Source organism: Hyperolius riggenbachi, chromosome 2 (assembly GCF_040937935.1).
Source record: "Hyperolius riggenbachi isolate aHypRig1 chromosome 2, aHypRig1.pri, whole genome shotgun sequence".
Lineage (NCBI taxonomy): Eukaryota > Metazoa > Chordata > Amphibia > Anura > Hyperoliidae > Hyperolius > Hyperolius riggenbachi.
In genome coordinates, this window is record NC_090647.1 from 344,501,072 (window position 1) to 344,518,410 (window position 17,339).

Genomic DNA, 17,339 nt, shown 5'->3' on the forward strand with positions numbered 1-17,339 from the left:
TCTCAAGTCTTTTGCAGACTCCAAGAGGTTTTCTTCCAAGTTTGCCCTGTATTTGGCTCCATCCATCTTCCCATCAACTCTGACCAGCTTCCCTGTCCCTGCTGAAGAGATGCACCCCCCAGAGCATGATGCTGCCACCACCATATTTGACAGTGGGGATGCTGTGTTCAGAGTGATGTGCAGTGTTAGTTTTCCGCCACACATAGCGTTTTGCATTTTGGCCAAAAAGTTCCATTTTGGTCTCATCTGACCAGAGCATCTTTTTCCACATGGTTGCTGTGTCCCCCACATGGCTTGTGGCAAACTGCAAATGGGACTTCTTATGCTTTTTGTTAATGCCTTTCTTCTTGCCACTCTTCCATAAAGGCCAACTTTGTACAGTGCATGTCTAATAGTTGTCCTATGGACAGAGTCTCCCACCTGAGCTGTAGATCTCTGCAGCTCGTCCAGAGTCACCATGGGCCTCTTGACTGCATTTCTGATCAGCGCTCTCCTTGTTCGGCCTGTGAGTTTAGGTGGATGGCCTTGTCTTGATAGATTTACAGTTGTGCCATACTCCTTCCATTTCTGAATGATCGCTTGAACAGTGCTCCGTGGGATGTTCAAGGCTTTGGAAATATTTTTGTAGCCTAAGCCTGCATTAAATTTCTCAATAACTTGATCCCTGACCTGTCTGGTGTGTTCTTTGGACTTCACGGTGTTGTTGCTCCCAATATTCTCTTAGACAACCTCTGAGGCCCTCACATAGCAGCTGTATTTGTACTGACATTAGATTACACACAGGTGCACTCTATTTAGTCATTAGCACTCATCAGGCAATGTCTATAGGCAACTGACTGCACTCAGACCAAAGGGGGCCGAATAATTACGCACACCCCACTTTGCAGTTATTTATTTGTAAAAAATGTTTGGAATGATGTATGATTTTCGTTCCACTTCTCACGTGTACACCACTTTGTAATGGTCTTTCACGTGGAATTCCAATAAAATTGATTCACGTTTGTGGCAGTAATGTGACAAAATGTGGAGAACTTCTAGGGGACCGAATACTTTTGCGTGTGTGTGTGTGTGTGTGTGTGTGTGTGTGTGTGTGTGTGTGTGTGTGTGTGTGTGTGTGTGTGTGTGTGTGTGTGTGTGTGTGTGTGTGTGTGTGTGTGTGTGTGTGTGTGTGTGTGTGTGTGTGTGTGTGTGTGTGTGTGTGTGTGTGTTTTTTAAATGAACACCTGCGATCAAAAGGGGGGGGGGGTGTAAATCACTGCAGCGGCCATTTTTGTGAAAAATGGCCTGGTCTTGGGGGGGGGGGTTAAGCCTGGAGTTAAAGGATAGCCGAGATGATTGGGGGGGGGGAGAAAGATTAACTTTACTTATCAGGAGCTGTTTCCAGCCCCAAAACATCTATCTGGTCCTCTGGTCCAGTGTCGCACTTCCACTGCCCATCAGGGTACCACTGTCCCCTCCGAAAGATCCCTACCCCAGCTGCAGTGCATGCTTCTGAGCATATACGCCACTTACGATCACACTACCGCTGCCAGGAGCATTCTGCTCTTGTGCAGTTTACAAAGACTGGATCTGCGCAAGCACAGAGTGCTCCCAGACATAGAAGAGCGACTGTGAGAAGCACACATGCACAGAAGCCCTCGACCTGACAATCTTACAGAGCACACATTGGCACTGCAGTGCTTGACCGGACTTCCAGGGGCTGGAAGAAACGCCAAGAATAGCTTAACTTTTTTTAATTTTTTCAGCTCCGGTATCCTTTAATGCAGGCATGTCCAAATTCCAGCCTGGGGGCCAATGTGGCTCGCTGAGCCATTTTTGGCGGCCCCCAAAGCTCTCTACAGTTAATTCCATATGGCCTATAGTCCGTAGCTGTGGCGCCACATGCAGGAGCCAGAAGCCACTGTGCTGACTGCAAATGGTTTATAGGTTATTATGCTTGGAAAGGTTTTATTTGACAAAATGTCACAGCCATAGTGTAACTGATGGCAATCAGCAAAAGTTGTGTTTTGCTAGGTCAGCCCCCTAGCACTTGAGAACAGCAATACGGTCCTTCACCTAAAAAGTTTGGACACCCCTGCTTTAATGCAAAACTCTGTAAATTACAAGACAGTCCTGTGCTTTAGCCTCACCTCAGTACAGTCTGATTGGTCCCCGAACTCACACAACCCCCTCATTCTAAATTAAAGGACCACTATTGCAAAAAATTGTAAACATGTGAAATACATGAAAAAACACAGTACATTTTGCCCACAGTAAAAATGTGCTATACAATTGCTTTACTCCTAGGTTGCAGTCACTTATAGTATGTAATAGAAACCTGGTAGAACTGACAGGTTTTGAACAAGTCCCATCTCCTCATGGGGCATTATCAGGGTGGGGCTGCAAAATTATATATATATATATATATATATATATATATATATATATATATATATTAGATAATCTCAAGTCTCTTGCTAAAATATCTATTTTAGATGTGAGCAAGACCCTAGTGTGAACACAGTACAAACATGCTGCCCCTGTAATCTCTGCGCCTGATGCAAATGTTTCACCTTGCTTCATGAGAGAACTGGTCCATTTTCAAGCTGCATATGTTTTCATGAAAATGTACATAAATCTGCATTAACTGAAATATTTGCATCTCATTGATCATCCCTAGTCATAACATGCACCACTGCTTCCAACCCGCAACCCCCCTCCCCAAGCCGGAAATGCTGCATGACATTACAGACAGACTCTTCACCATGAGTTTTGTGTCTTTTGGGAGAGGTGGGCAGGGCTGTGGAGTCGGTACAAGAATCTTCCGACTCCGACTCCTCAGTTCATGAAACCACGATTCCGACTCCAACTCCGGGTACCCAAAATAGCTCCGACTAACTCCTCAACTCCGAATACTTAGTCCAATACTTAACAGGGCTTTGGATTTTGTACAAAAATCATCCAACTCCGACTCCTCAGTTTACAAAACCACGACTCCAACTCAGAGTCCGGGTGCCCAAATTTGCCCCAACTCCGACTCCACAGCCCTGGAAGTGGGTACATTTCTATTTCAAATAAAGAAGAATGGGCCCAGATCTGATGAGCAGGTAATACAAGGCAGAGGTAGTGACCGCCCCAGGGCCCCTGGACTAGTGGGGCCCAGTACAGGACCTCCTTTACTCGCTTTTTATTGGTTCTAAGCTGGCAATGATACTCTGTATGTGCTTTGATTAGTTGTAACCATTAATAGACTGTTCTCCCCAGCTTACACTTCTCTCACACTGCACTTGCCCTTGGCAGATTTTGGTGCTCCATAACAATAGTTATTGTATAGAGCGCGCTTGCGCCTAAAGCATACATCCAGGCACCAAAAAAAAAAATTCACTTACCTAGGGCTACCTCCAGCCCCTGGCAGCCATCCTGTGCCCTCGCTGCAGCTCCCAGTGTCCTCCGCTGCAGAAGCTGACCTCGCCATGTCAGCTTCTTGTGCGCTTCATCACGAGGGTCACGTGGTCTGGCTGATGTCATCAGGTCTGTACCGTGCAGGCGCAGTAGTTCTGTGCAGTACAATCCTGATGACGTCGACCAGACCACATAACCCACGTGGGTTGGAGCGCACAAGAAGCCGAAAAGGAAGCAGACCTGGCGAGGCTTCTTCAGAGGACACCAGGAGCCACGGCGAGGGAGGGCAGAGGGCGGCTGGAGGAAGCCCCATGTAAGTGGATTTTTTTTTTTTTTTTTTTTTTTTTTTTTTTTTAATAATTTTGCCCGGACCTTTAAAAGGAAACCTAAACGGAGAAGGACATGGATTTTTCCTAAAGAGGGAAAAAAAAAAAAAAAAAAAAAAAGGTTGCCTGACTCTCCTGTTGACTCTGTACAAGCGTGACAGGTAATGTACAGGCACATAATACATTTTGGAGGGACAATGGCCGGGGTTTCCGTTATGTCTATCATCCGTGGTTATCGCACGCTGTGATTAGCGCACCTGACAACTGCATTGGCCCGAGGTTTCCTAACTTCTCAGATCGATACATTCAGTCAATTTCCACCCAAATTTTTTATCCGATTCGATATCAAAATGGTTGGTCAATTGACTGTCAAGTCAACAGATGTATGGCCACTTTAATTCACCAAGTCTCATCCCCCCCCCCCCCCCACACACCCTACCCTTCACTACCATCTTTACTAATCCTCTAAATATGCCTCTTCCACCCAACATCCATGCCTTGCTTACCTGCTTCTTATTGGTGGTCAGTGGCAGTGCATCACTGCCTGCCCACATCCCACTTCACTATAGTATGAAACCTTATAGGCCACATCCATACTAAAGGGGCATACAGACATGCGACTAAAGTGGTTGGTAACGAACGACTAACGATCGTTTATAACGACGATCGTTACAAAATAACCGCTAACGATCGTTAAGGGTAACGATCAGCGACTGAAGTCGTTGCAAACTGGAAATCCGTCCTGGCGGATTTTTTGTAACGACGATCGTTAGCAAAAGTACGTGTGTATGCTGATCGTTACAAAAACGATCGTTCGTTACGTACCGTACATGCGCAGACAGAGAGAGAGAGACAGAGAGATGTATATAGATAGAGATGTGTGTGTGTGTGTGTGTGTGTGTGTGTGTGTGTGTGTGTGTGTGTGTGTGTGTGTGTGTGTGTGTGTGTGTGTGTGTGTGTGTGTGTGTGTGTGTGTGTGTGTGTGTGTGTGTGTGTGTGTGTGTGTGTGTGTGTGTGTGTGTGTGTGTGTGTGTGTGTGTGTGTGTGTGTGTGTGTGTGTGTATCTGTACGCAACTTCCTCTTTCCTACTGGCCATTAACAATGACGTTCGTTCCGGGTTCACTGATCTGAATAACGTTTAGCATAATAGATGCGCTGCATCATACAGTCGTCACTTCCGCATCGTTCGTTCGGAAACGATCTGATCGTTTGCCACTTTCAGCACCTCTTTACTAACGACCTTTTCATTTCTCTCCTTAATTGATCGTTCGTCGTTGCTTACGAACGATCGTTATCGCATGTCTGTACGTAGCTTTAGTACTGACAGGTGGAAAAGCCATTACGATTCCATCATAGTGAAAAAAATCTGTCAGGCCTCTTTAACAGTGCGACGTTAAAGTCGCACGTTAGAAAATGTTTCAGCGCAGACTAACGCACAGCAATAATAAGTCTGTGCGACATTCACAGTGCACAAGTTGCGTTTGTGTGCAACGTGTAGCGTTATTAAACAGTGCTGCATGCTGTGCGTTATACAGATTATTAGCTGCGTTGGACTGTTTGCACATGCTCAGTAATGACTTGGAAGCATACTGTTAATTGCCTGTATGCGACAATAACGCAGCATTAATTTGCGACTTTTTTGGGGCATTGTAATTTGCGTTGCGACTTTAACGTCGCATCAAAACGCAACGTCCTGTGAAGGGCCTCAGTAACAATTGATGCATGTATGGCCAGCTTTATTTATGATCGCCTTGGTGCTCAGCACCGGTTACCCAAACCAGGTGCCCCATAGCAGCAATAATATGCTGTGCAGGGCGTAAAGGTAATTTGGGCTCCAGTGATTGCCAGACCCCAAATTACACCTCCCTCCGAGTTGTGACAACTTGGAGGGGGAATAGTATTTAACGGCAGCATCAGAGCCATCATTCGGCTCTCCCAGCGCCCAACTCACCTGCAGCATACAAATACTAAGGGCTCAGACACTATAAGCGCTTTTCTGAGCACTTCTTTTTAGTCATCAGAACTTGTTAAAAAACACTCCTGTTGGCTTACATTAAAATTGCATGATTTTACAGCGATTTTAATGCAAGTCAATGGGAGCATTTTTTAAAATGCTCTCAGGAAGCTCTGATGGCTAAAAAGCACTCAGAAAAGTGCATAACAATAGACCCTGCAAGAGATACAGCCGCGGGGCACCCCAGAAGTCACAGGGGACCCGTGGGGGGAGAAGTCCTGAGAGACTGACAACTAAGGGCGCAGGAAAAAGCTCTGATGGCTAAAAAACTCATAAAAGGGCTTATATAGTGTGTCTGAGCCCCAGGGGCTTAAAAATAGGCCCTGCAAGTGATGCAGCCGCAGGGGGCCCAGAAGTCACAGGGGGCCCCGTGGGGGGAGAAGTCCTGTGAGACTGACAACTAAGGGCACAGGGGGAAAAAAACAAAAAAAAAAAAAAAAAACTTTCTGCTCTCTGAACAATTGTTCTAATGACTGCATCTGCTCAGCCACTGGTATGGAATCATAAAAAGTTTTGTAGACGAAGATTTGTAGACAGTCCCTATTCAGTGTCTTGTGTACAACGTCTAGCCCCCAACCTCTCTACCCCTCTCCAAGTGCTGTGTACTGTAGTGATGCTGGAGTCTGCAGAGCCAGTTCTGTTCCATCAAGAGATGGACAGAGAGCGAGTGTAATAAGTGACCTTAGTAGTCAGTCTCTCAGGAAAGGGAAAATAAACTTCTCCCCCCTCAGGGCCCCCTGTGGCTTCTGGGCCCCCCTGCAGCTGCATTCCTTGCAGGGTATATTGTTACTCCCCTGGGTGGTGCACACTATGGCCTGGTGCACACCAAAAACCGCTAGCAGATCCGCAAAATGCTAGCAGATTTTGAAACGCTTTTTCTTATTTTTCTGTAGCGTCTCAGCTAGCATTTTGCGGTTTTGGGAAGCGTTTTTGGTGTAGTAGATTTCATGTATTGTTACAGTAAAGCTGTTACTGAACAGCTACTGTAACAAAAACCGCCTGGCAAACCACTCTGAAGTGCCGTTTTTCAGAGCGTTTTGCGTTTTTCCTATACTTAACATTGAGGCAGAAACGTCTCTGCAATCCAAAATCTGCAGCAGCCCGGGAGTATGCGTTTCTGCAAAACGCCTCCCGCTCTGGTGTGCACCAGCCCATTGAAATACATTACCCAAGCGTATCCGCAGCTGCAAGCGGATCGCAAAACGCAGCCGAACCGCTCTGGTGTGCACTCGGCCTAAGAGTGCTTTTGAGCGCTTTTCAAATCGACAGCGATTTGAAAGGCGCTTAGCTAATGTTACCCTATGAAGGTGTTCCCACAGAAGCGTTAGGATTTTTTTTCAAAACCGCAAACCCACTGCATGTAGATTTTTTGGAGTGATTCATTCAAAAATCGCTCTGAAAATCGATCACAAAATTGCACTTGCAAATTGCTAGAGATTGCTATTGCGATTTTGGGGTGCACTAGCCAGGACTGGGAGAGAGGAGGAGTGAAGAGAAATTGAGACTAGCCTGACAGTGCAGTCCCACATCACACAGAGGCTACTTGCCTGTGATATGACTCACGTCCCTGCCAGTCTCTTACACAAGTCAGAAAGCAGCCCTCCTGCAGTCTAGGGACTGTCTAAAACTTTTCAACCTGTTTAACGCCTTACCCCTACATGCAGTCATCATAACAATGGGGAGAGAACAGACAGATTTTTTTCCCATGGACCCTCCAGGCAAGCTCTGCATCATGCTCATGCTGTGCATATTTACCAGCTTGCCTGCCCTCTAATTGCACTTTTATCAGCCAGCCTAGTGTTTCACATTGTCTTACAACAACAAACCTGAATACACCAGGCAATGGACCAGCCCTAAGGGCTCTTTCACACCAGAGCCCTTTTTCAGCGTTTTAATGCATAGTCTATACTTTGCGTTAACCAAGGTAAAAGGAAAGTCCATAGACTTTCATTTTACCTTTCACACCCGACGCTGCGTTTCGATGCGTTGCAGTAGGACGCATCCCAGCGCATGTTATCGTCGGGAATCGGCGTTTCCCCGTCGGGTTAATTGATACTACCGCTGCTACTCAGCGTCGCACCGCAGATTCCCAACGACATGCTGCAACGTGTGCAGGAGCCGTTTTCCTGCACACGTTGTAATGTGTAACCAGCCTAAATCACTGAATGGAAGGCAGCCTGGGGGGAAATCTCCCCTCTTCCCACCTTGGCCAGTCCGCACCTGCACTCAGGTAATTAGTATGGAATAAAGGTGGCCATACAGTGGTCGATTTGCCATCAGATCTACCAACAGAAAGATCCCCCTCTGATCGAATCGGATCAGAGAGGGATCCTCTCTGACCGAATCTGATCAGAGAGGGATCGTACAGCTGTCTTTACTGCAAACAGATTGTGAATCGATTTCAGCATGAAATCGATTCACCATCTGTGGAGCTGCCACCAGCTATACATTACCGGCTCCAGCCAGCGTGAGTCCCCCGGTCTCCGTTGTCTCTTCTCCAGTCTGGGTTCCTCCAGCTTCACTGTACTTCCTGCCAGGGGAAGTTTAAACAGTAGAGGGTGCTCTGTTTAAACTTCCTGCCGGGACAGGAAGAAGTGAAGCCTGCCGGACTCAGGAGCCCAGCGCAGAGACGGACCAGCGGTGACTCGCGCCGGCGGAACAGGTAATGTATTGCATCGGTCGTTGGGCATTCAAACGCCACTATCGGCGCACTCCCGACCCACCAGCGATCAAGCAAAATCTTCCGCACAGACAGGAACGATCAATTTACAGGAACAATCAATTTCAGACAGAAATTGATCGTTCAGTCAGCATTTGCGCAACAATTTCACAGCCGAGTCGACCAGTGATCAAATCAGCTGTGTATCAGCGGGAAAATCGGTAAGTGAATGGGCTCCTTAAGATGTGACAGTGTGTGCACCCCTAACAGACTCTACAGATACACCAAGCTCAGAATGTCAACGTCATCTCTATTCAGCCTTGTGCTAATGACAGCCGCCGTCCTCCGTCCCCATGTCTCACCGGGAATGTAGCTTTTGCTAAGATATCAGTCAAGGCCGTCGGCGCTTCGCAGCTCTCCTCAGTGTCAGGCGTCCCTTCAGATCCCAAGCTCCGCCGCACACGGGGGTTCCATACCCCTTCTTGTCGCCATACATTGGAGCGGGCATCCAGCTGGTCATGGGGGAGGAAGCCCCATGTCGCCCTGAGGGTGAGGAAGAGCAGGAACAGCACCCGGAGCTCAGAGCCTGTCACCCAGCCACACATCTCCATGCCAGCAGCTTTGACCCAGACCCCACTGAGAGCTACAATACGGGTCGTCACTTATTGGTCGCTGCAGCCTTCCACTCTTCTTCCATAGAGCTGCTATTGGCTGGAAAGCGGAGCACAGCCCGTGCAAACTCAGCCCACAGACTACATCATGTATAAGCAGGTGTCCTCTAGGTGCTTATTTCCGATTGGCTGCTTCTGGAGAACTGGTCCTTCAATTGGGTGATGTACGGCAGGGCGCTGTTTACATGCAAGTCACATGTGCTGCGCTGTGACTACTAGTACCTGTTCTACTGCTTTGCTGCAGTCATCCTATTGACTACTTAATTATGTGCTTCAACTAAACAGGATGCATGATTACCAGTGATAAATAAAAGCATGCAGAACTGTACCAGTTTTATGCCTGCAGTACATTTTTAATATTCTTCACAATTGTTTAGATTGTATGCTCTCTTGGGCTTCCTATACACTATTAGATTTTTGTATTACCACTTTGCACTTGTAGATGTTCCAGGGACACTATGGCGAAAAAAATGTAAAAATTTAAAGCACATACATACACTCAGTGGAGGTCAAAGCCAGAGGAGAGAGTCAGGTGCGGACTGGCGAGGGGGGAAGAGGGGAGATTTCCCCCCAGGCTGCCTTTCATTCAGTGATTTAGGGCAGGGCAGGTGCCTGGTGTATTCAGGTTTGTTGAGCATGATGCAGAGCTTGCCTGGAGGGTCCATGGGAAAATATCTGTCTGGTCTCTCCCCATTGTTATGATGACTGCATGTATGGGTAAAGCGTTAAACAGGTTGAAAATTTTTAGACAGTCCCTAGACTCCAGGAGGGCTACTTTCTGACTTGTGTGAGAGACTGGCAGGGACAGAAGTCCTATTACTGGCAAGTAGCCTCTGTGTGATGTGGGACTGCACTCTCAGAAGGCTATTCTCAATTTCTCTCCACTCCTACTCTCTCCCACTCCCGGCTAGTGCACCCCAAAATCGCAATAGCAATCGCTAGCAATTTGCAAGTGCGATTTTGTGAATCGATTTTCAGAGCGATTTTTGAATTAATTGCTCCAAAAAAATGCTACATGCAGTGGGTTTGCGATTTTGAAAAAAATCCCAACGGTTCTGTGGGAACACCTTCATAGGGTAACATTAGCCAAGCGCTTTTCAAATCGCTGCTGATTTGAAAAGCGCTCAAAAGCACTCTTGGTGTGCTCCAGCCAGGGTAGTAACAATATACCCTGCAAGAAATGCAGCTGCAGGGGGCCCCAGAAGCCACAGGGGGCCCTGAGGGGGGAGAAGTTTCTTTTCCTTTTCCTGAGAGACTGACAACTAAGGGCATGGAGGGAAAAAAAACGCATTGCTCTGTGCACAATTGTTCTAATGACTGCGCCTGCTCAGCCACTAATAAGGAATCATACAAAGTTTGGTAGACAAAGATTTGTAGACAGTCCCTATTCAGTGTACAGCAGGCTCTTGTCTACTATGCCCTGCCCCCAGCCTCTCCAGCCCTTTCCCTGTAGTGATGCTGGAGAAGTCTGCAGAGCCAGTTCTGCTCCATCAGAGTCAGTGTAATAAGCTGAGGTTGGTAGCACACCTGTCTGTCTTTTTTTGTATGCATTTTCTGCACACCATACGTGTCTGTATGTACAAAGGGGTAGAGAGGTTGGGGGCTGGGCATTGTACACAAGACCCTGCTGCACACTCAATAGGGACTGACCACATATCTTTGTCTACAAAACGTTTTATGATTCCTTATCAGTGGCTGAGCAGATGCAGTCATTAGAACAATTGTTCAGAGAGCAGAAAGTTTTTTTTTCCCTGTGCCCTTAGTTGTCAGTCTCACAGGACTTCTCCCCCCACAGGGCCCCCTGTGACTTCTGGGCCCCCCTGCGGCTGCATCACTTGCAGGGCCTATTGTTAAGCCCCTGGGGCTCAGACACACTATATAAGCCCTTTTCTGAGTGCTTTTTAGCCATCAGAGCTTTCTGAGAGCATTTTAAAAAATTCTCCCATTGACTTGCATTAAAATCGTGGTAAAATCACTATCACTATGCGATTTTACCACAATCACGATTTTACCTTGTTTTTAATGTAAGCCAACGGGAGCATTTTTTTATCAAGCTCTGATGGCTAAAAAGGGCTCAGAAAAGCGCTAATAGTGTGTCTGAGCCCTTAGTATTTGTACGCTGCGGGTGAGTTGGGCGCCGGGAAAGCCGAATGATGGCTCTTATGCTGCCGCTAAATTCCCGGGGGGCGTTAAATACTATTCCCCCTCCAAGTCGTCACAACTCGGAGGGAGGTGTACTTTGGGGTCCGGCGATCACTGGAGCCCGAATTACCCTTAAACACCACAAACAGCATGTTATTGCTTCTATGGGGCACCTGGTTTGGGTAACCGGTGCTGAGCGGCATGCACCGAAACCACCTGCTTTGCCTTCTTTCTCCAATCTTGTTATTAGAAACCATAATCTAAGGCTGGCCATACATGCATCAATTGTTACTGACAGATTATTTCACTATGATGGAATCATAATGGCTTCTCCACCTGTCAGTACTGAGTATGGATGTGGCCTATAAGGTTTCATACTATAGTAAAGTGGCTTGTAGGCAGGCAGTTAAACACTGCCACTGACCACCAATAAGAAGCAGGTAAGCAAGGCATGGATGTTGGGGGGGGGGGGGGGAGTGAAAACAGTGATGGAAGGAGGGGTACCGAAACCTTGGAAATTAGCATTAGTGAGGCAGGGATCATGGTGACAGGAGGGAGGTCAGTAAAGATGTGTTACCTGACTGAGGGAGATGGTGGTCTGGTAAAGGTGGACAGATATCCGAGATGGAAGAGGGGCATATTTGAGGGATTAGTAAAGATGGTGGTGAAGGGGAGGACATAAGTGTGTGGGGGGGGGGGAGGAATGAGACTTGGGGAATTAAAGTGGCCATACATCTGTTGACTTGACAGTCAATTGACCAACCATTTTGATGTTACCGAATCGGATAAAAATTTGGAGTGGAAATTGGCAGAATGTATCGATCTGAGATGTTGGGAAATCTCGGGCATATGTGGTTGTCAGCAGCGCTAATCACGGCGTGCGATAACCATGAATGATAGACACGACGGAAACCCCGGCCGTTGTCCCTCAAAATGTATTATGTGCCTGCACTTTACCTGTCACACTGTCCCTCGAGTGTCCTTGCTGTATTTCCTCTTTGGCACTCCACATGACTACTGGCATATATGGCGTGGGGTGCCCGTGTGAAGTCATTTGGGTTGGGGCTGCCTTGATAACTGGCCTCTTGTTTGTGTTTCCCCAGGTCAAACGGTCCCAGTCCTCCCCTGGAGATAGAAGGGGGGTATAGGTGGCAGAGGAGAGGGGCACACACACAACAGTACCCAGTATGCCACCCCATTGATGCACCACTGCTCCCTATGTACCCTACATTGAGGCACCACAGCTCCCAGTTACCATAGAGACACCACAGCTTCCATCATACCCCCATAAAGCTGTGGAGCCTCTATGGGGGCATGCTGGGAGCTGTGGTAGTCCCGGCATCAGGGCCATCCAACATCACGTCCATCCAGCATCATGGACAGCCTCCCCATGGAGGCACATCTGAGTGCGGCCGCTGCATTGTGGCTCTGCGACACTTGTTAGAAATGCTGCCATTCAGCTGCATTTAAATTACAACCGAATGGCAGTAATGGGCTCAACAAGTGCGCAATTCAGCCTTCTGTCTGAAAGAGGCTTAGATGGAATTGTGAATTGGCACTTCAGGGTAATGATGGTTGGTGATCCAAGCATGAAAAGTAAAACCTTTTGGGCAGTAGGATTGTAAGCCCGCCCACCACATCACGGTAGACTCTTTTCGGGCGGGTCCTACACTGTACTACTCTGGCCTACTCTGATTGGTGCTAGTCACCCTAAAAACCCTACAATACAGTTGGATTCATGTGTGCAGTATATGTGCCCTACTCTAACCCTACATCTCCTGCTCTGATTGGTAGTGGCCCCATTGTGTCCCATTCTAAAGGAGTGGGTATGTGTATGTGTGTGTGCGTGTGGATAGGCCTAATATAATCCTAATCTCATCTATGTGGTTAGCCCTACGCTACAGTCAGCCTATGCTGTGGGTGTTAAGGTACCCATACACTGGTTGATTTCTTCCATCAATATATGGCCGTTTCGACCGCTCTGATCTAATTGGCTAGAAATCAATGCAGCGGGAAGCATGATCAATCGACCGAACAATTTCTGACCGATTTTGATTGATTTACTTGATTGGTCCGGACAGAAAATCTAGGTCGATATTTGACATCTGTTCCTAGCGTGTGCCACAAATCAGATAGATTCCTGTCAGATTCTGCAAATCTTTAAGTGTGTGGGCACCTTTAGGCTGGTGCCACACTATAAGTGCTTTTGTGAGCGCTTGTGATTGCTGAACGCTTGCTGGGGGCTTTTTCCCATTCACTTTCATTAAAATCACAGTAAAAATCACGTAAAATCTTTATTTAATGTATTTTATGTGGTTTTTTTTAACCTCTTGAGGACCGCAGTGTTAAACCCCCCTAAAGACTAGCCAATTTTTTACTAAATTGGCCACTGCAACTTTAAGGCCACGCTGCAGGGCGGCACAACACAGCACAAAAGTGATTCTTCCCCCTCTGTTGGTGGGGTCTGATCGCCCCCCCAATGTTTGTTTGTTTATTTGTGTTTGTTTATTTGATGTTTTTTTTTTGTCAAAAATGTCGTTTTTTTTTTAAATTAATTGTAAACCCCCCTCCCTCCCTCCCTCCTCCCGCTAGCCAATCCTCGTGATCAGCTGTCATAGGCTTCAGCCTATGACAGCCGATCACCTCTGTTGCTCAGGAGGGGACAGCCGTGTCACAGGGCTGTCCCCAGTACAGCGCTGCTGCTGATCGCAGCGATGTACATGTAAATATTACGCCGTCTAACAGTCTCCCGAGCGGCAACCGCCGCTCAGAGACTGAAGGCGGATCTCAGTTCCGCCCACCAAGCAGGAGATGCGCGCGCACCCTGCGCGCGATCTCCTGCAAAACACAGCCCCAGGACTTTACGCCAATCTAAAATCAGCATTTGTCTAACAGTGTTTCTGTGTGGGTAGCAGTATTAGTAACTTCTGCTGCCACCTACTGGTGCAAAAGGGTACACCAGGTAAACAGACTAGATAGATAAATAGACATTGTTCGAGGGATGTACCAGAAATTGTACATTATATGGCTAGCTTTTGTTAGTATAGGTCAGTATGTTGTGAGTCATTCACAGCAGGAGATGATAGTCACTGCAGTAGATGAGTTGAAGTCTTGTTCACTGCAGGAGATAAGAAGATGGTGCCTGTCTTCAGTTTCTCCTGAATGGTGAACTTATGTATGTCATATGTTGTCCCAAATCAGTGGTAGTTTTAAGGCCCATACCCACTACGTGATTTTACAACGATTTTTCTGATGATCAGCGATGTTCTTTTTGAGCCATAAGCGATCGTTTCTACGATCTCACATTGTGGGTACAGGCGCAAGCTCACAGGATTGATGATTAGCGACGCACAGCAACAACGACCGTCGCGGCAGATTGGATATTTAAGATCCCTGATGACTCCGTGCAAAGTACCACGATCGCTTGACTACACGTTCACGCTATGAGGCTCATATTGTTTTCAGTACAGGAAGAGCTAAGAAACTTCAGTTGTTATCTATACAAAGAGCTTCTGTGAGCTCTGTGACTTTGTAACGTTGTGGACAGCACTGTCTTTTGAAGCTCTTATCTCAACTGTCTCTCATTGTTTCTTCTATGTTTATGGTTTTTCTGCAGAGACAAGTTCAAAGGGTCAATAGCCTACTCGGTAAAATCATTTAAAATGCTGAATGTGTTGTAGAAACTGCAATTATTAGAGCAATCTAATTATTAAATGCAATGTTATTAAAAAAAAAAGCTATATACCTGAAAATAAAAATATGACACTATTTTCTTTGCTACTAATGTTCTATTAATTATCCATATTGCACAACCAATTCATTATATCATGAGGGTTTTTGGGTTTTTTTTTTTTTGCTTCAGTCACTTTAAAAGACAATTGAGGGGGATATGGAACGAGCCATATTTATTTCCTTTTAAACAATGCACCTTGCCTGGCTGTCCTGTTTGTCATCTGCCTCTGATGCTTTTAGCCACAGACCCTGAGCAAGCATGCAGCACCGATGTGTGACTGCATGTACTGCATGCTTGTTTCAGGTGTGTGATTCAGACACTACTGACCAGATTGATGAGCAGGGCTGCCAGGCAACTTGTATTGTTTAAAGGGAAATAAATATGTCAGCCTCCATATCCCTCTCAGGTCAGTTGTCCTTTTAAAAAGGGAGACACACACCCTATAAAGTTCAAGCATTAAGGTTGTGAACTTGAGACAATATCTCAGGGAGGGAAGCTAACTTGGCTGGTGTTTTGTAGAATGGTGATCCGCACCGCTGACTGCTGCGCTAAACTGGATTGGCAGCTTAAAAGCTTGCAAGGCTTAAGGGGCCCATACACTCAGCTGATTATCGGCCGATCGCAAATCGATTGACCAATCGATCGATTTATGTCCGATTTCGATCGATTTCAATCGATCTGACATGTTGGAAAATTTAGGAAGATCTGTTGAGATTGCTTATCATTTTGCATGGGACCTAATGGAAATCTGATGGCAAAAAATGCCATCAAATCGATTTTCAATAGAAATCTGTTCCTAGTAAAAAAATGTTCCTAAACACATCAGATAGATCAGAGATCTATCTGATGATCTATCTGTTGCTAATCTAATGAGTGTATGGCCACCTTTAGTCCACCAATACATGCTGCCACCATACCTCCCAATTTTTAGAGATAAGAAAGAGGGACACTTAAGGGGCCCATACACTCAGCCGATTTTCGGCTGATCGATCGAAATCGATAGATCGCAAAAATCTATTGACAAATCGATCGATTTGCGGCCGATTTCGATCGATTTCAATCGATCTGACATGTTGGAAAATTTAGGCTTATCTCTTGAGATGGCTTATCATTTTGCATTGGACCTAATGGAAATCTGATGGCAAAAAAATGCCATCAGATCGATTTTCAATAGATTTCATACTGACATCTATTGGAAATCTGTTCCTAGTCAAACAAATGTTCCGAAACACATCAGATAGATCAGAAAATCCCACTGATGATCTATCTGCTGCTAATCTAACGAGTGTATGGCCACCTTTAAGCAATACCCTTGCCACACCCCCCAACCATGCCCCCAGCACACCCCTGACCATTCATACCTTCATAAGAACAATTTGTTGTATAATTCAAACCACTCTGATCCTTTCTCTCCTGGCTCATTTTCCTTCATATTAACACAGAAAAATAAGAACTATATCAATTTAAAGGATGGGAATCAAGATTACAGTCAACAATTTTTTTTCAGTAGAAAAATACATATATTTACACAGATCTGTACATCAGTTCTGAAAGAGGGACAAATGAGAAAGAAAGGACAGAGGGATTTGGTACCCAAAGAGGGACTGTCCCTCCAAAAAAGGGACAGTTGGGAGCCATGTGCCAATCCAGCGGTAGACGAATCCATTCTGCATAATTAACATTCTAGGGCTAGGCTAAACACCACTGGAAGGGTGGGGTTACACAGAAGTGTTACAGAAGTGTTTCTGGTGCTGAAACCAGGATAATTAATTACTGTAAAACTGGGTATCCCGAATAACTTACTACATTCTACTATATGTCACTACAGTGCATGTAATATATTTGATTAAAGTAGACCTAAACTTGCACAGGACAGAAGGAAAACATAGAAAAATGTGCCCTGTATGTATTTAGAGAGTTTAGCCTGTCTAATTCCTCCTCATTTGTGTCTCATCACAAGTTGTAATTTCATATCTCCCCTGTGTCACTTGACTGCCACAGCAGATAAGGCAGATAAGCTCATTTGAAAGCACAACAGTATGTCTGCTTCCATGAATCAGGAAGTAGAAACAGTGCAGATTTATTTCAGGATTTGTATCAGCTGTAACAAATAAATGTTTTTCTGTTTAAAGGTTATTATCAGAGGGGACATAGGCCCGTCTAGGCCGTGCAGCCGCACAGGGGCCCCATGCCCTTTAGGGCCCCTGCAGCTGCATCACACTTAGGGCATGATTACTCTGTCGGCTCTTCTCTATGTATTTATCACCCAGGAGGAACAGTGATATTTGCTTGTGGCCCAGTCATACACTAGTATGAAATGTGTGCTACATGAACACAGTGCCTACACAATGGCTATCATTCATGAACAGGCTGTCGGTAAAGAGAATCAGTGCGGGAAAACACCACTGGTGGA

The 17,339-nt window shown here is 46.1% G+C and overlaps 1 protein-coding gene across 1 annotated transcript in view; it reads right to left on the reverse strand.

The window, feature by feature from the left end:
* SORT1 (sortilin 1) overlaps nucleotides 1–9,102 on the reverse strand; it is a 117,473-nt gene extending 108,371 nt beyond the window's left edge. Inside the window, exon 1 of the mRNA XM_068269510.1 lies at nucleotides 8,743–9,102. Coding sequence (XP_068125611.1) covers nucleotides 8,743–8,991 — 249 coding nt within the window. The 5' untranslated portion in view covers nucleotides 8,992–9,102. The remainder of the gene's footprint in view (nucleotides 1–8,742) is intronic.
* Nucleotides 9,103–17,339: the final 8,237 nt, after the last annotated feature.